Below are 16,983 nucleotides of genomic sequence, written 5' to 3'. Positions count from 1 at the left end.
CTTTTGTTCTCACCATTAGAAAACACAAGCAGCACTTACAAGCTTTGCTTCTAGATAATCACCAAACCCCAAATAAGTCTCAAGTAAAAAAAGAGCCCAGTGGTAGGAGTGTTATTATTTTCAGCACCTGGTAAATTCAATGTACGAATTGTGCACAGCACCTTCAAAATAATCTGTATTTTTCATTCTCTCCTGACATCAAATCATCCACCCAAATAAATCAAGGGATTAAAATATCCAATAAACCATAATACACACTCTTAGTAAACCAGCTAGGATATGCTTTTCAATAATGAGGTTATTAGATGAAATATACATAATAATGTGCAGAAAACAGATGGGGTTTGTGCATTCCTGATTGCTATAGTATACTATAAAGATAAGCCAGAATAAAGCAATGTAAAGAAGAGAAAATGCACTGACTTTTGATGTCAGAGTTGAAATATGAAAAAGTATCCTCGAGAGATGATGTTATGCATCATATTTTCACATAATAGCTGGGGGGGCGGGGTGTGTGTGTGAGTGTCAGAATAAAGCTAAACTTTTTGCTGCAAAAGATGCATATTTGGATTACAAAAAGCAATTAGGAAGTGTATATTATTCTTCCTGGGGCTAAAAATAATTTTTTTACAGTAACACATCTATATGATGGATTTCCATTTTTCAAAATTAAATGCTTTTAGTTTTGTTTCCAAACTAAACTAATAATCTTGGATTAGTATAAAACTTTAAAATACCAAGAAATAGATAATGCAGCTTTCCTTCTGAAAACTGAAAGAAAAATACTCCACTTGGTTTGATTCCAAATAACTGTTTTTCCACGTGAGGTCATTAAAGTCACAGAGAGCTCCAATTTTTCTGGGATGCACGTAGCTATTCCTAGACAGCTCTGCACATCTGTGTGCCCCTTCCCATGTGGCCCCCAGAGGAGGGAGACCAAAGCCCTGCCCTTTCAGAAGCAAGTGGAGACACCAGAGCACTGTGCTCTGTTCCAGCCTTGACCTGCCCCCCTCATAAGCTTCCCTGCTGCTATTAAGCTGTCACCTGCAGAGTCACACTAGGTTGTGGGTTCTGGGAGGACAACGGTCCGAGAGGTTAGAAATAGCAGATGTTAAGGATGAGGACAAGAATTTAAGGGCAGAGGAGTAAGAATTTGTGGGATTGGTCATTAGGAGCAATGTGGAGATGGTATGGGAAAACGGTACAGGATGGGACAAGGTGAAAGAAAGGCAAAACCCACAAAACTCAAAGACATTTTTAGCAAGTACTATTGAAATGAAGTGCCAGAGCTTTGCACGCCAATGAGATTGTAATGTTAAGTCTCTGTTTTCACTTCAGAACAAGTTTTACATAAAAGCAATTTATCTCATTCTAATTTCTTACAGAATATTTACATGTCATTAAGCTGATATATCCCAGTATTGACTAGCTTTATTCTCTCAGCCCTCAGCACACCAGACTAGGAGAGGAGCAGGGAGACAGCCTCTCTCTTTCTGCAGCCCTTAGAAAAAGAGGTCAAACTGGATGCTAGGCACACTTTGTGCTCAAGCCGCAGCTTCGCTGTCTAGACAGAAAGCAGGGCATCACTAGAAGCTGGCTGTTTGCAGTTTCTTTCTTCTCAGTCTTCTATCCAGCCTAGTTCTCCTACACAATCCTAGAAAAATCACACATTCTTCATTACAATTCTGGACCATTGCATCACCATAATCACACAACCCCTTTCAAAGTTGGATCCACCTTTTCCATTCCACCTGCAGTCAGCCTGTGTATTGCAAAGATACACGTAGGCAACACCTGTAATAGACCTATTCAGAATACATTCACCTAAGATTTAGCACCTGTGTTGCTCATTACTTCCTAAGGAATCAGGAATAAACATTTTCAATCAAATGAAATCCAGTCACGTAAGAGCCTCAGGACTTTTTGGAATTTTCTTCAGTTGTGCAGATCTCCAAGAAAATCTTTCAGTTATCATATTTTCCAGAAAAAAAAAAAAAAAAAGTTCCAAAAGTTTATCATCTGTCCATTCACTCAAAAAATACACATTCATGAGTAAGACTTCTTTTTTAAATGAGACTGACAGTGGTTAAAAATAAGACACCTAAAATCCTGATAGATGAAAGGCTTTGATACACATTATCATATTGTCCTCAGTCTGTGATTAGGAGACTTGTGAACTAGCATTGCCTCTGACTGTTGATGATCTCTCAATTTTCATTCTCTCAAAAGGAGATCCAGTGATAAAGTTGACCAAGAACCAGAGGCAGAATCTTTTTTGAGGCAAAACTAGCATTTCAGAGTAATATGGCATCATAAAAAAGCGGGGGGCTGGGGGGTGGTGTGGGAGGAGAGGCGACACACAGAAGAGAAAGTGAGCATGAATTAGATGTACGAGTACATAACGTGAGTATTCAACACAGATCAATTCTGCTTGCTGCAAAGAGAGAGGCAGTTAACCTTCACCAATGTTTAGACTGGTCATTTGCACAGATTTCAGCCTGCTACCTTCACAGTGCCACTTGAGGACTAACAGAATTTCACAGGGGCAGGAAACTCCCCCTTTACCACAAGAAAAATTCCGCTCTCTCTGTCCTTAAAGACTGTTATTCCCCTTTTGTATTACAAAGTTGAGAAAACCCCAGAAAACATTTCAGATCCTTGTACTTTTGAGTAAGCTTTTTCCCCCCCCCTTTGAGATTCAGATGTTAGTTTCGCCTCATAGGAAACATTGCTAAAGTCTTCACCAGCACTTCCTTTTTTTTTTGGTGGAGAGGTTTTTTTTAATCTTCATCTTGACATAGAATCATAGAATGTCTTGGGTTGGAGGGGACCTTAAAGATCATCTAGTTCCAACCCCAGCCATGGGCAGGGACACCTCCCACTAGACCAGGTTGCTCAAAGCACCACCCAACCTGTTCCTGAGCACCTCCAGTGCTGAGGCATCCACAGCTTCCCTGGGCAACCTGTTCCAGCGTCTCACCACCCTCACAGTGAAGAACTTCCTTACATCTAATCTAAATCTACCCTTTTCCAGTTTAAAGCCATTACCCTTTGTCTTATCACTACAATCCCTTATAAAAAGTCCCTCCCCAGCTTTCTTGTAGGCCCCCTTCAGATACTGAAAGGCTGCAATAAGGTCTCCCTGGAGTCTTCTCTTTTCCATGATGAAAAAACCCAACTCTCTCAGCCTGTCCATGTAGGAGTGGTGTTCCATGCTGCAAGCTGAAACAAAGCTTCTACCCAGAAGGAAGGCAGAACAGGGTTTTTTTTTTGTTTGTTTTTGGTTTTTTAGTTGGGTTTGTTGTTTTGGTTTGGTTTGTTTGTTTTGGGGGGGGTGTTGTTGGGGTTGTTTTTGTTTTTTTCCTATTTCTTTCTATTCCAAATGCAAAATGAGTTACATCCGCCGGGATGACACAACTCAGATCAATGCAATACCTGCAGGTGAGGGTAATGCTTTTGGAGCGTTGCTCAGACAAATTAAGCACAGCTCATTTCAACTGCTCTCCAAAAGAGGAAGTGTTCCTGAAATGCGTGACATGATGCTTTAGCCAGCTGCAACTTGATCAAGCTGACAGCAAAATGCTAAAGAGAAACTAAATTAATTAAAAAAGAGAAAAAAGTGTGTGTGGGGGGGAAGCTGGAGTGTTTTAATTTTCAGATATGGTCCAGGGCTTGTTTTCTCTCTGACAGGTGCAGGGATGTACTAAGCCATGCAGGAGGAGGAGGAGGGGAGTACGGGGAAGGAGCTGGAACTGCCCTGTGCAAGAAGGAGGCTTTCTGGAGGTGAGGATAGCTGAGCTGGACGAGGCTGGGGCTGGTTTTGCTGGAGTGTGGGTCTCATAGATGTTTGTAAATTCAGGTGTGGAAAGGAGCAGACACATGGATTGTTACAGCCAAAGAGATTGCAGGCCAGGGTACACCGTTTGGGACAGACTGATCCCTTTGAATCTACGGGACAGTCACATATAAGAAGAAAAAGCCAGATGAACGGAATCTACACATGGCTTCCTGACTAGTCTACTCAATTTTCAAAGACCTTGCAGTTTTAGAGAAAACTAAAGGCAATTGGTGCTTTCTAGGAGAATTCTTTGTAATGATTTCGTCTCCACTTAATGTGGAGTACTTTTCTTCTCAGAAAAGGCTACTTCCTTTGATGATTAATGTCTCTATTCCCAGAATTTCACACACACAGAGAATCACATAGAATCACTATGGTTGGAAAGGACCTTTAAGATCATTGAGTCCAACCATTATCTAACTCTACCAGGCCACTTCTACACCATATTCCTGAGGATCCTGTCTAGACAGCTTTCAAATATATCCAGGAGTGCTGATTAAAACACTTCCCTGGGAAGCCTGTTCCAGTGTTTGATCACCCTTTCAGTGAAGAAGTTTTTCCTAATGTCTTATCTAAACCTCCCCTGGCATAATTTAATACCATTTCCTCTTGTCCTGTCACTTCCAGCATGTAAGAAGAGGCTAACAACCACCTCCCTACAACCTCCTTTCAGGTAACTGTAGAGAGCGGTAAGCTCCTCTTCTCCAGGCTAAACAACCCCAGTTCTCTCAGCTGCTCCTCATAATGCTTACCCTCAAGACCCTTCACCAGCTTTGTTGCTCTTCTTAGCACCCTCCAGAACCTTCTTGTACTGTGGTGCCCCAAACTGAACACAGTACTCAAGATGTGCCCTCACCAGTGCCAAGTACAGTGGGACGATCACTTCCCTAGTCCTGCTGACTGCACTGTTCCTAATACAGGCCAGGATGCCATTGGCCTTCTTGGCCACCTGGGTACACTGCTGGCTCATGTTCAGCCAGCTGTCAATCAACATTCCCAGGTGCCTTTCTGCCGGGCAGCTTTCCAGCCACTCCTCCCCAAGTCTAGAGCTTTGCATGGGGTTGCTGCAGCCCAAGGACAGGACTCAGCACTTGGTCTTGTTAAGACTAATACAATTGACCATGATCCATTAGTCCAGGTCCCTCTGAGGGTCCTCCCTACCCTCAAGCATATCAATGCACCCACCTAACTTGGCGTCCTCTGCAAACTCACTGAGGGTGCTCTCAATCTCATCCTCAAGATCACTGATAAAGATGTTGAGGAGGAGCAGCCCCAGCCCTGAGCAACACCACTTGTGACCGGCCACCAACCAGACTGAGCTGCACTCCCACCACGCTCTGCGCCCGGCCATCCAGCCCGTGGCGACCCAGGGGAGTGTGCCCCCTGCTAGGCCCCAGGCAGCCAGCTGTGTGAGGGGCTGCTGTGGGGCGCGGGATCAAACGCCTTACTGAAGTCCAGATAAACAGCATCCACAGCCTGCCCCTCATCCACCACATGGGTCATCCTGTCATAAAAGGAGATGAGGTTTGTTAAGCAGGATCTGCCCTTCCTGAACCCATGCTGACTGGGTCTGATGGCTTGGTTACCCTGTCAGTGTTTCATTATGGCACTTAAGATGATCTGCTCCATGATTTTTCCTGGCACCGAGGTCAGGCTGACAGGCCTGTAGTTGCCAGGATCCTCCTTCCTGCCCTCCTTGTAAAGAGGCAACACATTAGCCAGTCTGCAGTCCATGGAGACCTCCCCAGTTAGCCAGAACGTCCCATAAATTGTGAGGAGTGGCTTAGCAAGCTCCTCAGCCAGCTCTTTTAGTACCCTTGGATGTAAAACGTCTGGCCCCATAGATTTGTGTATGTCCTCTTTTCTGAAATCAGCCCCGTATTTAATATTAATTAAATAACTAACAATTTAGGCTTCTTTCTAGGCAGCATATTCTTACTGTGAACACAGACTTTTTGAAGACCAACAGTAAACACATGAAATCATTCAAGGGCACTGTATCTACAGTGCATTACACTGAGCTAGCTCATTCAAATCGCTTAGCCTGCAGTGAGAACTGCACCAGGAAACACAGCAGCACAGGTTTACTGACTGCCAGCCCTCCTGTTGCAACGAAGGCTAAAGATAAGAAGATTCCTGTCACAAAGGATTCCTGGTACTGTAACACATCAAACAGACTTACAGAAATAAGTACAAATAGGTGTTTAGTATGCACAGAACATCTGTCATACGAGCCATCTCCTAGAATTCAGTTCACGCTTCCCACCACTCGCTTTTCCATGTGGTCTGTCTGCCACTATTCTCTCCCCTACAGCACTGACCAGCATCTCTCACAAGAGCTGTTCCCCCTTTTTGCAAGTCGGAGTCACAGCTCAGGAGTTCACCTTGCGAAGAAGCAAAACACTGCTGAGCTCATCATTAGCTCTTCTGCAGAAATGTTCAGTCTGGATCACAATTTGACTCCCTGATTTTGCCACATTTAGAATCACAGGATGTTTGCAGTTGGAAAAGATGTTTAAAGGTCATCTAGTCCAACACCCCTGTAATGAGCAGGGACATCTTTAACTAGATCAGGTTGCTCAGAGCCCCTTAAATGTTTCCAAGGCTGGAGCATTTACTACCTCTCTGGGCAACCTGTCCCAGTGTTTCAAAACTCTCATTATAAATTTCATCTTTATATCTAGTCAAAATCTCCCCACTATTTTAGCTTAAAACCATTACCCCTTGTCCTATTGCAACAAGCCCTGCTAGAAAGACTGTCTCCATCTTTCCTATAGGACTCTTGTAAGTACTGAAAGGCCACAATAAGGTCTCCCTGGAACAGGGTTTATCTTCACCATTTTCAATGGAGAAAAAAAAAAAAAGAGGGGCATAGTTCAAATCAAAGAAACTGTTTGTGAGTTGTAAATTCTTATTTCCCATGAATTATTGTCTTGAGTTACATACTACAACCACAAAAACCACAAAACCTCTGCCAAGTCCTTCCTGACACAGCAGTACCTCCAGCTATGTCCAGGTTTTCTATGCTGTCCCACAAAATTCTCAGTCTTCTCTGATGTCCCCAGAGCTCCCCTCCCCCCCTCACTGCAGCATCATGCTTATATCTCATTTGGCCTTTAGCTAAAGAACAGATAGTACAGGCTGCAGTTAATCTGGAGCTGCACATTCATGCAGGGGCCTGCAGTCAGGGCCAGCTTTCACACAGCATGAACCAGGGTTGGTTCCTCCCTGCCTCTTTGTAAATAGATAAATAAAATGGTGTAAATATCTCTTGCCTCTGCCCAGTTAATGTTTTTCATAAAATGTGAAAGCACTTAATATCTCTGTGCTGTCTCCTGCTCTGTCCAGTTCTGCTGAGTTGTGTAACAAGCCCACAGATTACTGGAAGACCATGACAAACATGCAGTTATATAAGTGTTTCCTTCTGAAACTAAGTGAAAAATTATGCTATCATCACCACACAAGTTTCAGCTGTCATTGTTCACGGTCAGCATGTCTTGACTTGGGGGAAACCCCACAGGTTACTCCTGAGATTGACCATACGTTCCCACATCTTCCCACCAGTGCTCCCCCATAGTACTCAGTGGAGAAGTTTGCCTCTATCAGACTACCAGACAGGACTCTGGTTTGTTGTCATCTCCAGCACTTTCTTACACTATACTTTCTTACACTATACCTTACATACCACAGTTTTTCTTGCAATGGGACTTTATATAAATATATCTATAAAATTTTATATGTAGAATAATGAGTAAAATGGATATATATGCATAATCATGAGCTACCTTACTTATTGTTGGACAGTCACCAGCGGTTCCACACATCCATTTCTAATAATCTCACCCTGGAAATCCCACCCAAGCAGAATGAAAATGCAGTTCTTCCCTGAAGGCCACTGACACAGGCAGTTAAACTAAACACCAGTTACCTTTGTGTGACTTGAGTCCGAGCCTAGCATTGGATCCTATGCTGGTTTGTTTTTGTTTTTTTTAATATGTTGTTGTCAGGAATTTTTACATTAAAAGGCAGAAGTACTGTAAGTACACAGCTGTACAGGCATAATTATTAGAGAATCTATAACAACACTAGATTTTACACCTTTAATCATGGGCATTGCAAAAAGCAAAACGAGCTTCTAAAATCTCTCCCCTTGCCACAGCCAGCTAGAAGTTTAGTAGGTGTTACATCTAAATTAAATTATCAAGATTTGTAATAACAGCACTGGGAAATAAATAAAGCCTCATTGCTTGTTTTGTTTAGGTATTAGCACTTGGTAGATACCACACATCCATCAGCTTTTATAGGTATCTGAAAGGATCAGTTACTGCCAAGTAAAATTCAGATGTCTGTGTTGAAAAAGGTTTGATTAAATTTTCATTAACAAAGAAGTGGATATAGCTTTCACAAAATGCATGTTACAGATGTCTTCATTCTTAGTTCACAACTTCAGTGTAGCCAGCAGGAAGGTGTAAGTACCAGAAAGCTGTTTGTTTGGCATAACAGGGTAAAGAATACAATTGAACTCTTCTGCTAAAATGCTTGGGAGTGAAAGAGTGAAGATATACTTTCCACTGTTGTCTGTTTTTTCTTCTAAAAAACAGTTCAATTACTCAAGATACAAATCTGAGTCACACAAAAAGAGAAAGAAAAAAACCCCAAAACTTAAAAATGCATATAGCATTTTCGTTAAAATATGCAATTGGTTTCCAGAAAGAAAAGTATACAGAAGAGTAGGCTTAGGGCCTGAGTTTAACAGAGGTAGGAGGGGGGTTTGGGTTATCAACACAGAATCGTGATTTGCTAGAAAGCAGGTAAAACTGTAAATTGTCAGTCACGGCACTTGCAAAAGAGTCTTGCTACACAGACTAATTGTCTGCCAGGCTGTCACAAGGGAGTGATTTTGCTTCATCTGCCTGGCTTAGGAAACATGCATGCCACATAATACGAAATGGAGACACTGTAAACTGGAAAAGCAGTTCCCCACGGGCAAGTCACAAGAAGCATCAGACAAGGAATCCAGGATGAGCCCTGGCTGTGGGAGCAGGGGAAAGACACTAGCTGGAAACAAGCAAGTACACAGAACAAGTAATTAAGTATTCTTTTAACAGCTACTAAGCTGTTGCGCACTTTCTTGAGGCTCCAGTTTTGGGCTGGGCCTGATCACACTGAGATTGTCGCTGGCAAGAAATCATGCCCTCAAACGCTGAGTCCTGTAGCTCCACGTCAGCGTGGCCCTGCTGACGCAAGAGGCACGGCCCCACCAGAGCCCCTTCCCCTCACACGCACCAGTCCACTCAGCAAACTCCCCAGAGGACTCGGCCCTCGCTTTGTACCCGGGGAAGAAACGACACAGGGGAGTATTTGAGCTGTGCCACCACCCACACACAGACGTACTACGCAGCAGAGAAGTCCAGTGTGAGTTCAGGTCACCGCAGTGAGCCCAACCAAGACCTCCCTGGACTAGGATGGAGGAGAGGAAAGGCTTCTGTCCCACTCCCTTGAGCTGGGCTCCTTCCAGAGAGAGAGGCAGGAAGGTTCCCAAAGGTGAACAGGCCTAGAGAGAAAGCACCTGAAATGGAAGCCAGCCTGCGTGGAGCTGAGCAGGAGAGGAAAGTGCTTGCCTCCTCAGGCGTAGTTTTCCAGGACAGGGCGTCAGGGACAAGCCTCTGTTTGCAGCAGGACGTATGCATACAACATTTTATGGGTTCCTCAACTGATGCAGGCACAAGGGAGTGATCATCTGACTGCCTAAGTGAAAAATCACTGCAATCTGGCAAAGCAGCTGGCAGTACTCAGCCAGTTTTTGTAGGGGAGGCTGTCAGCAGCTGCTCTAGGGAAGTGTTTGGGGCTTATCAGGAAAAGGGAATACCAATAGAGAAGATCCCTGGGGGGGTGGAAAAAAAAAAAAACAAAAACAAAACAACAGAGAAGGCAGACAGTAGGCATTTGCTCTTTCTGTAAGCTCTGCCTGCCATCTAATCTCTCCCTGAAAGTATAGATAACACATCCTTCCACCCCTCTCCAAATCACGTGTCTGTAGAATGAAGTTTTCCTCAACAGACTGAAACCAAAGTAGTCACGTGTCTGCCTGCCTGGCCTACTAACGATCCAGCTCGGTTTGTTAGCTTTTTTGTTTCCCACACACAAAACCTGTTATCTCAAAACTAAGCATGGAAGAGGTGCTCCAGCCCACGTGCCTGGAGATTTATTTTTTTTCATTTCATCTTATACCTGATGACACAGAGGTATGTTTGCATTTATGCTGACTGAAGGTGGAATTCCCTCTTGGAGGTCACCGTGTTTTGCTGCTGTGGGAATTTCCAGAAAGAACTAGAAAACAAAAAGGAAATGCTGTGTATTAAGATGGAGTCTGTATTGCTTCAGCAGTAAGAACCTGAGGGCTGAAATCATCTGTGCCACAGTGGGAAGTGTATATCGGAGCAGCACCATCCATACGTGACAGGTAGTGTGTGCTGCACTGAGGGACAGTGACGGAAGCGCCTGCAGACACCTCAGATTCCTTTCCCTTTCTCCTTTCTCTCTTCCTCCTCCTGTCCACATCTACAGTCTTGATCACGGCAATCATTACAGTTCAGTGGACAAGGTGATTAGTAAGCTTTTTGAATCTTCTTTATAAAAACAAGAAGAAAGTTTGAAAAGAAGGATTTAAAAAAAAAAAAAACATAATTTTCCACAGCTAAAAGCCCCTCTGTATTAGCTCTGTTCCCTTTAAAGTCTGGAATGCTTGAGTTGGTTGGTTTTGAGGGGTGTGTAGTTTTTTTTTTTTTCTATGTCCTAAGAACTTAACATTTCCATAAATTGGAAACATATTTAAGTTTTGGAAAACAATTGTTTGGCATTTGTTTTTATGAGAAAAACATACTGCAAACACAACTCCAGACTGTGCTACAAAAACATTTCAGGTTAGATTGTACCGAGCAATGCAGGACCAGACTAAATATCTGAGAAAGCTGGCACATCAACCAAGCCCAGCACACAAAGCCAGGGTCTTAGAGTGTACATACAAATGTGATAGTAGGCTCACGCTGGTCAGCCTGCCAACCAAGGTAATCTAGGATTAAATCCACAGAAGTTTTGTAGCTTGAAAGAGTCCAAGATGGTTGGTGTTTTTTTCAGATACAGAACCATAACTGGTTCAAAAAGGGTTGCATGTCTGTGGGCAGGTAATAGTGGAAGCTATTGAGGGGCAACAGATGACAATTACGTGGTCTGTCATTACAAGTTGCTTCAAAACTAATTTAGAGATAGCATAGTCAGATAGCCCAAAGAAATACTAGTTTTTCATTTAACCCAGATACCACACTAAATTAAGCAGGTCACTAAATCTCGCAATGACATAGACTATTTTTCAAATCACAAAAAAAATCAGAGCTGTAGACTGTAGACTTTGTTGGTTTCCCCCTGTAAAGTACTTACATTTGATTAACATGAATAAAGACAAAGCCTTTTCTGTTAGTGAATATTGACTCAGCATGGGTCTAAACTTCATACGGACTCTTCAAAGCACCCGAGGAGCACATTTTGCATCACTGCTGAGAATTCCTCCACTAAGCAAAAATCTGTCCCTTTGCAGTGTTGTATACTGTGACCTCAAATTGACAAACTGGGTATCATTTGAAAGACTCGGCTGAATTTTCAAGAGAAGTATAGTGCTAAATTGCCAGTGAGAATTTTGGAACTCCTGCATTTCATAAGATCAGACAGAGTTCAATATTTAACCACTGCCTAAGAAATAAGATAACAGTTACAAAGAGAAATGCATAAAATCTTACTCCTTTGACATTTATTGAATTAGGATTTTTAAAGATATACAGTGTACAATAGTAGCACCAAATATCTTGTTTTATAGCTTCAAGGGTCTGTGCAAACATCCTTTATTTACTCATAAATGAAAACAGATTAGCTTTCAACAGATTAGATAGGAAGTCTGTGCGGTGCATTATGTCACATTATAATGAGGAAGGAAGCTCAGAGAATTTTGGAACAGAAGAGAAAGTTTGGTTTGGGTTTCTGACATCAACTCTTACAACAAAGTACCATGCTATTCCATTTGTCTGGTAAATGCTTGTGGTAAAGATCATGGGGAAATGCAAATATAGGAAGTAATGTCTGTAAAATCCTCTTTTAAAATCTCAGCACTGTCAATACACAGAACTCGCTGTGCTCTCACGCTCAGTGGTACAGTATATGCTGAACTTTCAATGAAAACAGGAAAAAACCAACTATTTGCTTTAACTTTGGTATACTCTTTTGTCTGTATTTTGCTTTTCATTGAACTGTAAAGGCCTGAAGTTATGTATTTGTCTGGGCCTTCTGTTCATGAGTTTTTCTCATACATATACCTCAAGCTATATTATAGTGCACAGTTACAGAAAGTGCTCTGAAGTACACACAACATGCAAATGTTTTCAATCCCTCATGGTTTAAGCCTAAATCACCTTCAAAGCACTGGAGAAACAGGGACAAGGTATGCTAGGATAATGTAATGCTGGTGAAATACAGATATTTCTGGAATGGAATTCAGATAAGCCATTCCAGACATGTACTAGTCAAATTTTCATTTGACAGCTTTTTTGTTGTTGTTGTTTGGTTAGATTTTTTCTTTTGTTTTTCAGTATTCTAAGTCCATGAAATAACGTCTCTCTAAACTGAGATGACAGGTGAGATCGGTAGGAGGTTCAGTACAGATATAACCTGGGGGAAATTCCATATTTGAGGAAATGCATTCTTGGTGTGTGTCTGAAGTCATGCGAACACCGTGGGATGTGAGGGAGAGAATTCTAGGCAGGTACATGGCTTCCTCCTGTTGTCACCTTGATGACCCTCACCACTGTTATGCCATGCTGTCAGTGCCAGATGAGACCATCTCATTGACCTGACAAAAGCAAGCATGGTTTTGCCTGCAGCTGACTAGGACTCTTTTCTCCAGTAGTAAAGCTTCACACAGCAAAGCAGAATAATCCCTGTGGGTTCAGCTACAACCTCTCTTGTGGGATTCACTCCTAGGCTTCTTATAGCAACATAGCCAAGTACCAGTCAGCCTTAACCCTGCTTCCTTAGAGAGCCAGTGGTACAAGGAAGAGGCTGTTCTAGTGCATGGTTACAATACACCCTTATAGTGTAAGGTATAACTCATCGAAACCACAGAGCACCCCCATCAGATATCAGTATTTGCCAAGCTGAATTAAATAGGATTTCTAGAGCTCAGAGGGTAACTTTGGGATACCTCAAAATGGCTAAAGACTTCAAAGAAATCACAAACTTTGACTCCTGCATTTGACAGGGAAAAAAAAAAATTTAAAAACCACCACTACCACCACCACCACAACAACAAAAACACTTCCTTCTCTTTGTAGCACACCCAAAAAAACTTAAGACTATAATAATCAGAAAGATTGGGAATTCTTTCTTTCAACTGAATAGATGTATGCCAAAAAATCCAGTTTTGTATTCTTTTAGCCTTAGTTTTTGCTCTCAGGATGTATCACGTTCTTACCACTGAAAAGAATGGTTTCTCCTCTGTGATATGCAGAGAACAGAGGGAGTAGGTAAGTATTAAGACTTCAGCATTTCATACTGTTTATGAAGATGTTTATGAAAATTACTTCCTGTTGTCAAAAAGATGCAGTGTCCAAAAGTGCTGTTCCCTTTATAAGTTCACACTGCTGGAAATACTAAGGGTTCTCTCTTCTCCTGGACAAACAGCCCCTTTAAGGGTCACAGCCCTCTAGATGTAACATAATGACAAAGACACTTTTGGATAATGATGCATAAGTGTTCGTTACACACTCTCTACATTATTTGCACTTTCTCTGTTCTCATCACTGTCCTTAGCAGTTTATTAGTGATACAGGATACAGGAGTACAGGCATTAAAATATTATGTAGTGGACATAAGAAGTCCATGTGGATCTCTGCTGAGTATGACATTGAAGTCTTGCTTATCTCTTCATGCTTATTTTTTTCAGCCTGGCTTCTGTGAGACTACATAGTGATTTTACATATATAGCTGTTTCTCCAGCAACATGTAGCCATTTTGTTCTATGGTTCAGGGTCCTGAAAAGTTTGATTCTATTCCTCTGAATCATCTGTTTTATAGGAATCCAGTTTATATTCCTTGAAAACTATTTAAAAATAGCACATGATTCTGGACAAAAAGTAAATGGTTCACTTTTGAAGTAGCACAAAAACGAAAAAAAACCTGAAACTCAAATAAATGACACCTATGCAAAAGGAACCATACTTGTTCCTAATATGAATAGAGGGATGAATAAAGTGAAACAAAATACTTTTAAAAGAATGACCATACTTATTTTTTATTAAAAACAGACAGTACATCAATGTTTAAAATATAAATATCAAAATTACTGCAGCAATTACCTAACTTTGCCTGGCAGCAATATTTTATAACATCATTGTGCAATAGTATGTCCTGGAAGAATAAACTCTACAGAATACATTATGTGTACCTTTTCTGTTTACAACCTCAATCATCCTACAACAGTAAGATAATTGTTATGGCATAGGTATAAAACTTCATTACAATACATGCTTTATGAAAGCTGGATAGAAGGAAAGAAGAGAGAATGTCTCTTAATGTTTCCCTTACACCTTTGACTCAAACAAATTTAAGCAAAAGGTATTTACCCTCCCATTTGCAGTCATTGAACACAGGCAGTTCCAAGTATACATACAAATACACATATATTAAGATGATTTGTTATAAATAACTATTGATTTTATAAGCAGCTTCAAATATACAATCTTCTCTATGTCTCTGAAAAATTAATATCCCAGTTTAGTCTATAAAAACATAAGAGTTTGTCCACAGGCAAATGTCCTTAATTAGAATGTGACTCTGTGAATGTCCCAAGGAGTTTGTCCCAGTGGGTGAAGTAAGGAGCATAGTTCGATTTGAATTTCAGATGATGGAGATCATGATGTGGTGCTCCTCCATACAAACCAAAAGGCACAAGTCGGTGAGTTGACCACGGAAGGTCGTATCCTGAATGGTCTTCCACTGACAACCAGATATTTACAAGGAAGAAAATAATTTCTGTCAGAGGATGGCATCCAAGGAGCATTGGGTTGATTGCAGCAAAAAATCCCAGTGAGAGCAGTTCCCATACACTGGAATACTGTGTAGTCAGAGCAAACGTTGACACATGCTTGTGATGCACCTTGTGGAAAGTCTTGTAGAGCCAAGGCACCTTGTGATGAAGCAAATGCCACAGAAAGTACTCAAAATCAAATAGAAGCAGACAAACTCCTACTTCCAGCAGAACCTCAGGCAGCTCTGGAGCTGTCACTGGTAGATTCATTGGTCTCCAGTACCAGTGGAGAAACGTCACGGGAAAGATCAGAACAACATGGTGATATGCACTTTGAATAATGCAAGGCACCATCATTCCAAGAGTTGGATAGTTCTGCGGCTGTATTTTGTATTTTCTCAAGTTTGGTAGTCTAGTGCTTAAAAAGTCCAGTGCAATATATGGAAGACAAAAAGCCATGTATGCTGTAAAAGAGAACAGCACTGGAAAAAACGGTGACTTGATCAACGGCTCGTTGGCTGTGACAAAGTCCCAAAGAGGCTGAAGGCACAGGCTGCCCTGCTGCCCAGCCATCCCGGAGCTGAGCAGCACCCTGTCTGGCAGGCTGCAGTTCATGCTGCTTGCAGTCTGAGAGGTCTGTAAATCCCACAAGCCTTTATCTAGCCTGCTGGAGGGAAAACTCCGCCCATCAGAAAATCCTCCTTCCTTAGTAAGACGTAGCTCTGAAGAGGAAGTTCCCTTTCCTGCCATACAGAAGTGGTATAATGCATTACAGTCTCAGAACAGACTCAGCTGGCCGAGGGAATCGCTGGAGCTCTACAAGAAACTTGCACGATAGGAAATGTAAGCAGAAATGCAGAACTCTGACACGAATACAGAGAAAGAGGGTAGGAACATTTTCCACTCCACTTGGTGCACGCACTTGAAAAATTGCTGTCTCTTACTGGTTTTAAATTGTGCCATCCTTTTGCTTTTATAGGTAAAGAATTGCAGCTTACCATTGATTTTTTACGTGACTGCTACCAAAGATGTACATGTACATAAACCCTGTGTCTGATCTGTGGATCTTTGGGGTGGGATGTATGTGTGCAAACACACATTTTCTTCATGATCACTTGGGTATACGACAGGCTAAGTCAAAAACTTAAGGAGATCTGCACTATGCTCCCAGTCTGAATGTAGTGCCTGTGACTTATTCCCATCTGCTTTTGAGCTCATATTCTCCTTTGTGCTCCTGTATCTACCTCACATGGCAAAATCCACCTGACTTGACAAGATGCAAAACTGAGCCAAGAACTTTTAAAGAACAAAACCTCTGCTAGTTACTGGGAAGAATACAAGATAAAATCTCATTACGCTTCCAAACAGATATCTAGTGACAAGTATTACTGCTTTATTACAATATTCATTCCACATATCAACAGCTTTCTAAGCAATATGATATGGAAATCATCCTATACCCAAGCATCAAACTAACTTATGCAATTAAAAGATCCACTGCTTAGACTCACATCCTTTAAAGGATCTTCCTGTGGCCATAGGCAAGCAGAGAGCAGACAGAAGCCAGCAGGCTTGACTCCCAACATTTCTGATCTGCTAAAAGTATTTTAGGGGTAAATGATCAAGGTTTTGATTTAACCACTACGACGTCACTTCTTTTGTGCTTTTTTAGAAAAAGACAAAGCTTTGAACATTTAGGGGAAAGGAGCTTGCCATCAGCTTCCTATGAACTCACCTCTTTTGTAGGTACAGCATTTATTCTAATAGTGGAAATGAGCTCAACTTCCTGGATGACTTTATTAGCTTGTTCAGATGATTTTAGTTCTTTCCTATTCAGAAAAGAAAACTGATGGGGGAAATGAGAGAGAGAATTTCCTTGCTTCTCAAAAATTAGGAATAATTAGTTAGCAGTGACCTTTTCTGAACTACACGTGGACTTCTCCTAATACTTACGTTTGCTTTCAATTCCTACTAGATTCAAGGCATACAATCACAGAATCATTGAATTGGGTTGGAAGGGACCTTAAAGATCACCTAGTTCCAACCCCCATTCTGCTCTGAAGGAAGGGCAGAT

At 41.7% G+C, this 16,983-nt stretch overlaps 1 protein-coding gene across 1 annotated transcript; it reads right to left on the bottom strand.

The window, feature by feature from the left end:
- Positions 1-14,507: 14,507 nt before the first annotated feature.
- On the bottom strand, positions 14,508-15,524 carry CH25H (cholesterol 25-hydroxylase). The gene has a single exon (XM_008940008.1). The coding sequence runs from the start codon at positions 15,522-15,524 to the stop codon at positions 14,700-14,702; it is 825 nt and encodes a 274-aa protein (XP_008938256.1). The 3' UTR covers positions 14,508-14,699.
- Between the last annotated feature and the right edge of the window lie 1,459 nt (positions 15,525-16,983).

Source organism: Merops nubicus, unplaced genomic scaffold, assembly GCF_000691845.1.
Source record: "Merops nubicus isolate BGI_N331 unplaced genomic scaffold, ASM69184v1 scaffold11085, whole genome shotgun sequence".
Classification (NCBI taxonomy): domain Eukaryota; kingdom Metazoa; phylum Chordata; class Aves; order Coraciiformes; family Meropidae; genus Merops; species Merops nubicus.
The sequence above is the reverse complement of the archived record's forward strand: the minus strand, read 5'-3'. Positions and strand labels throughout refer to the sequence as shown.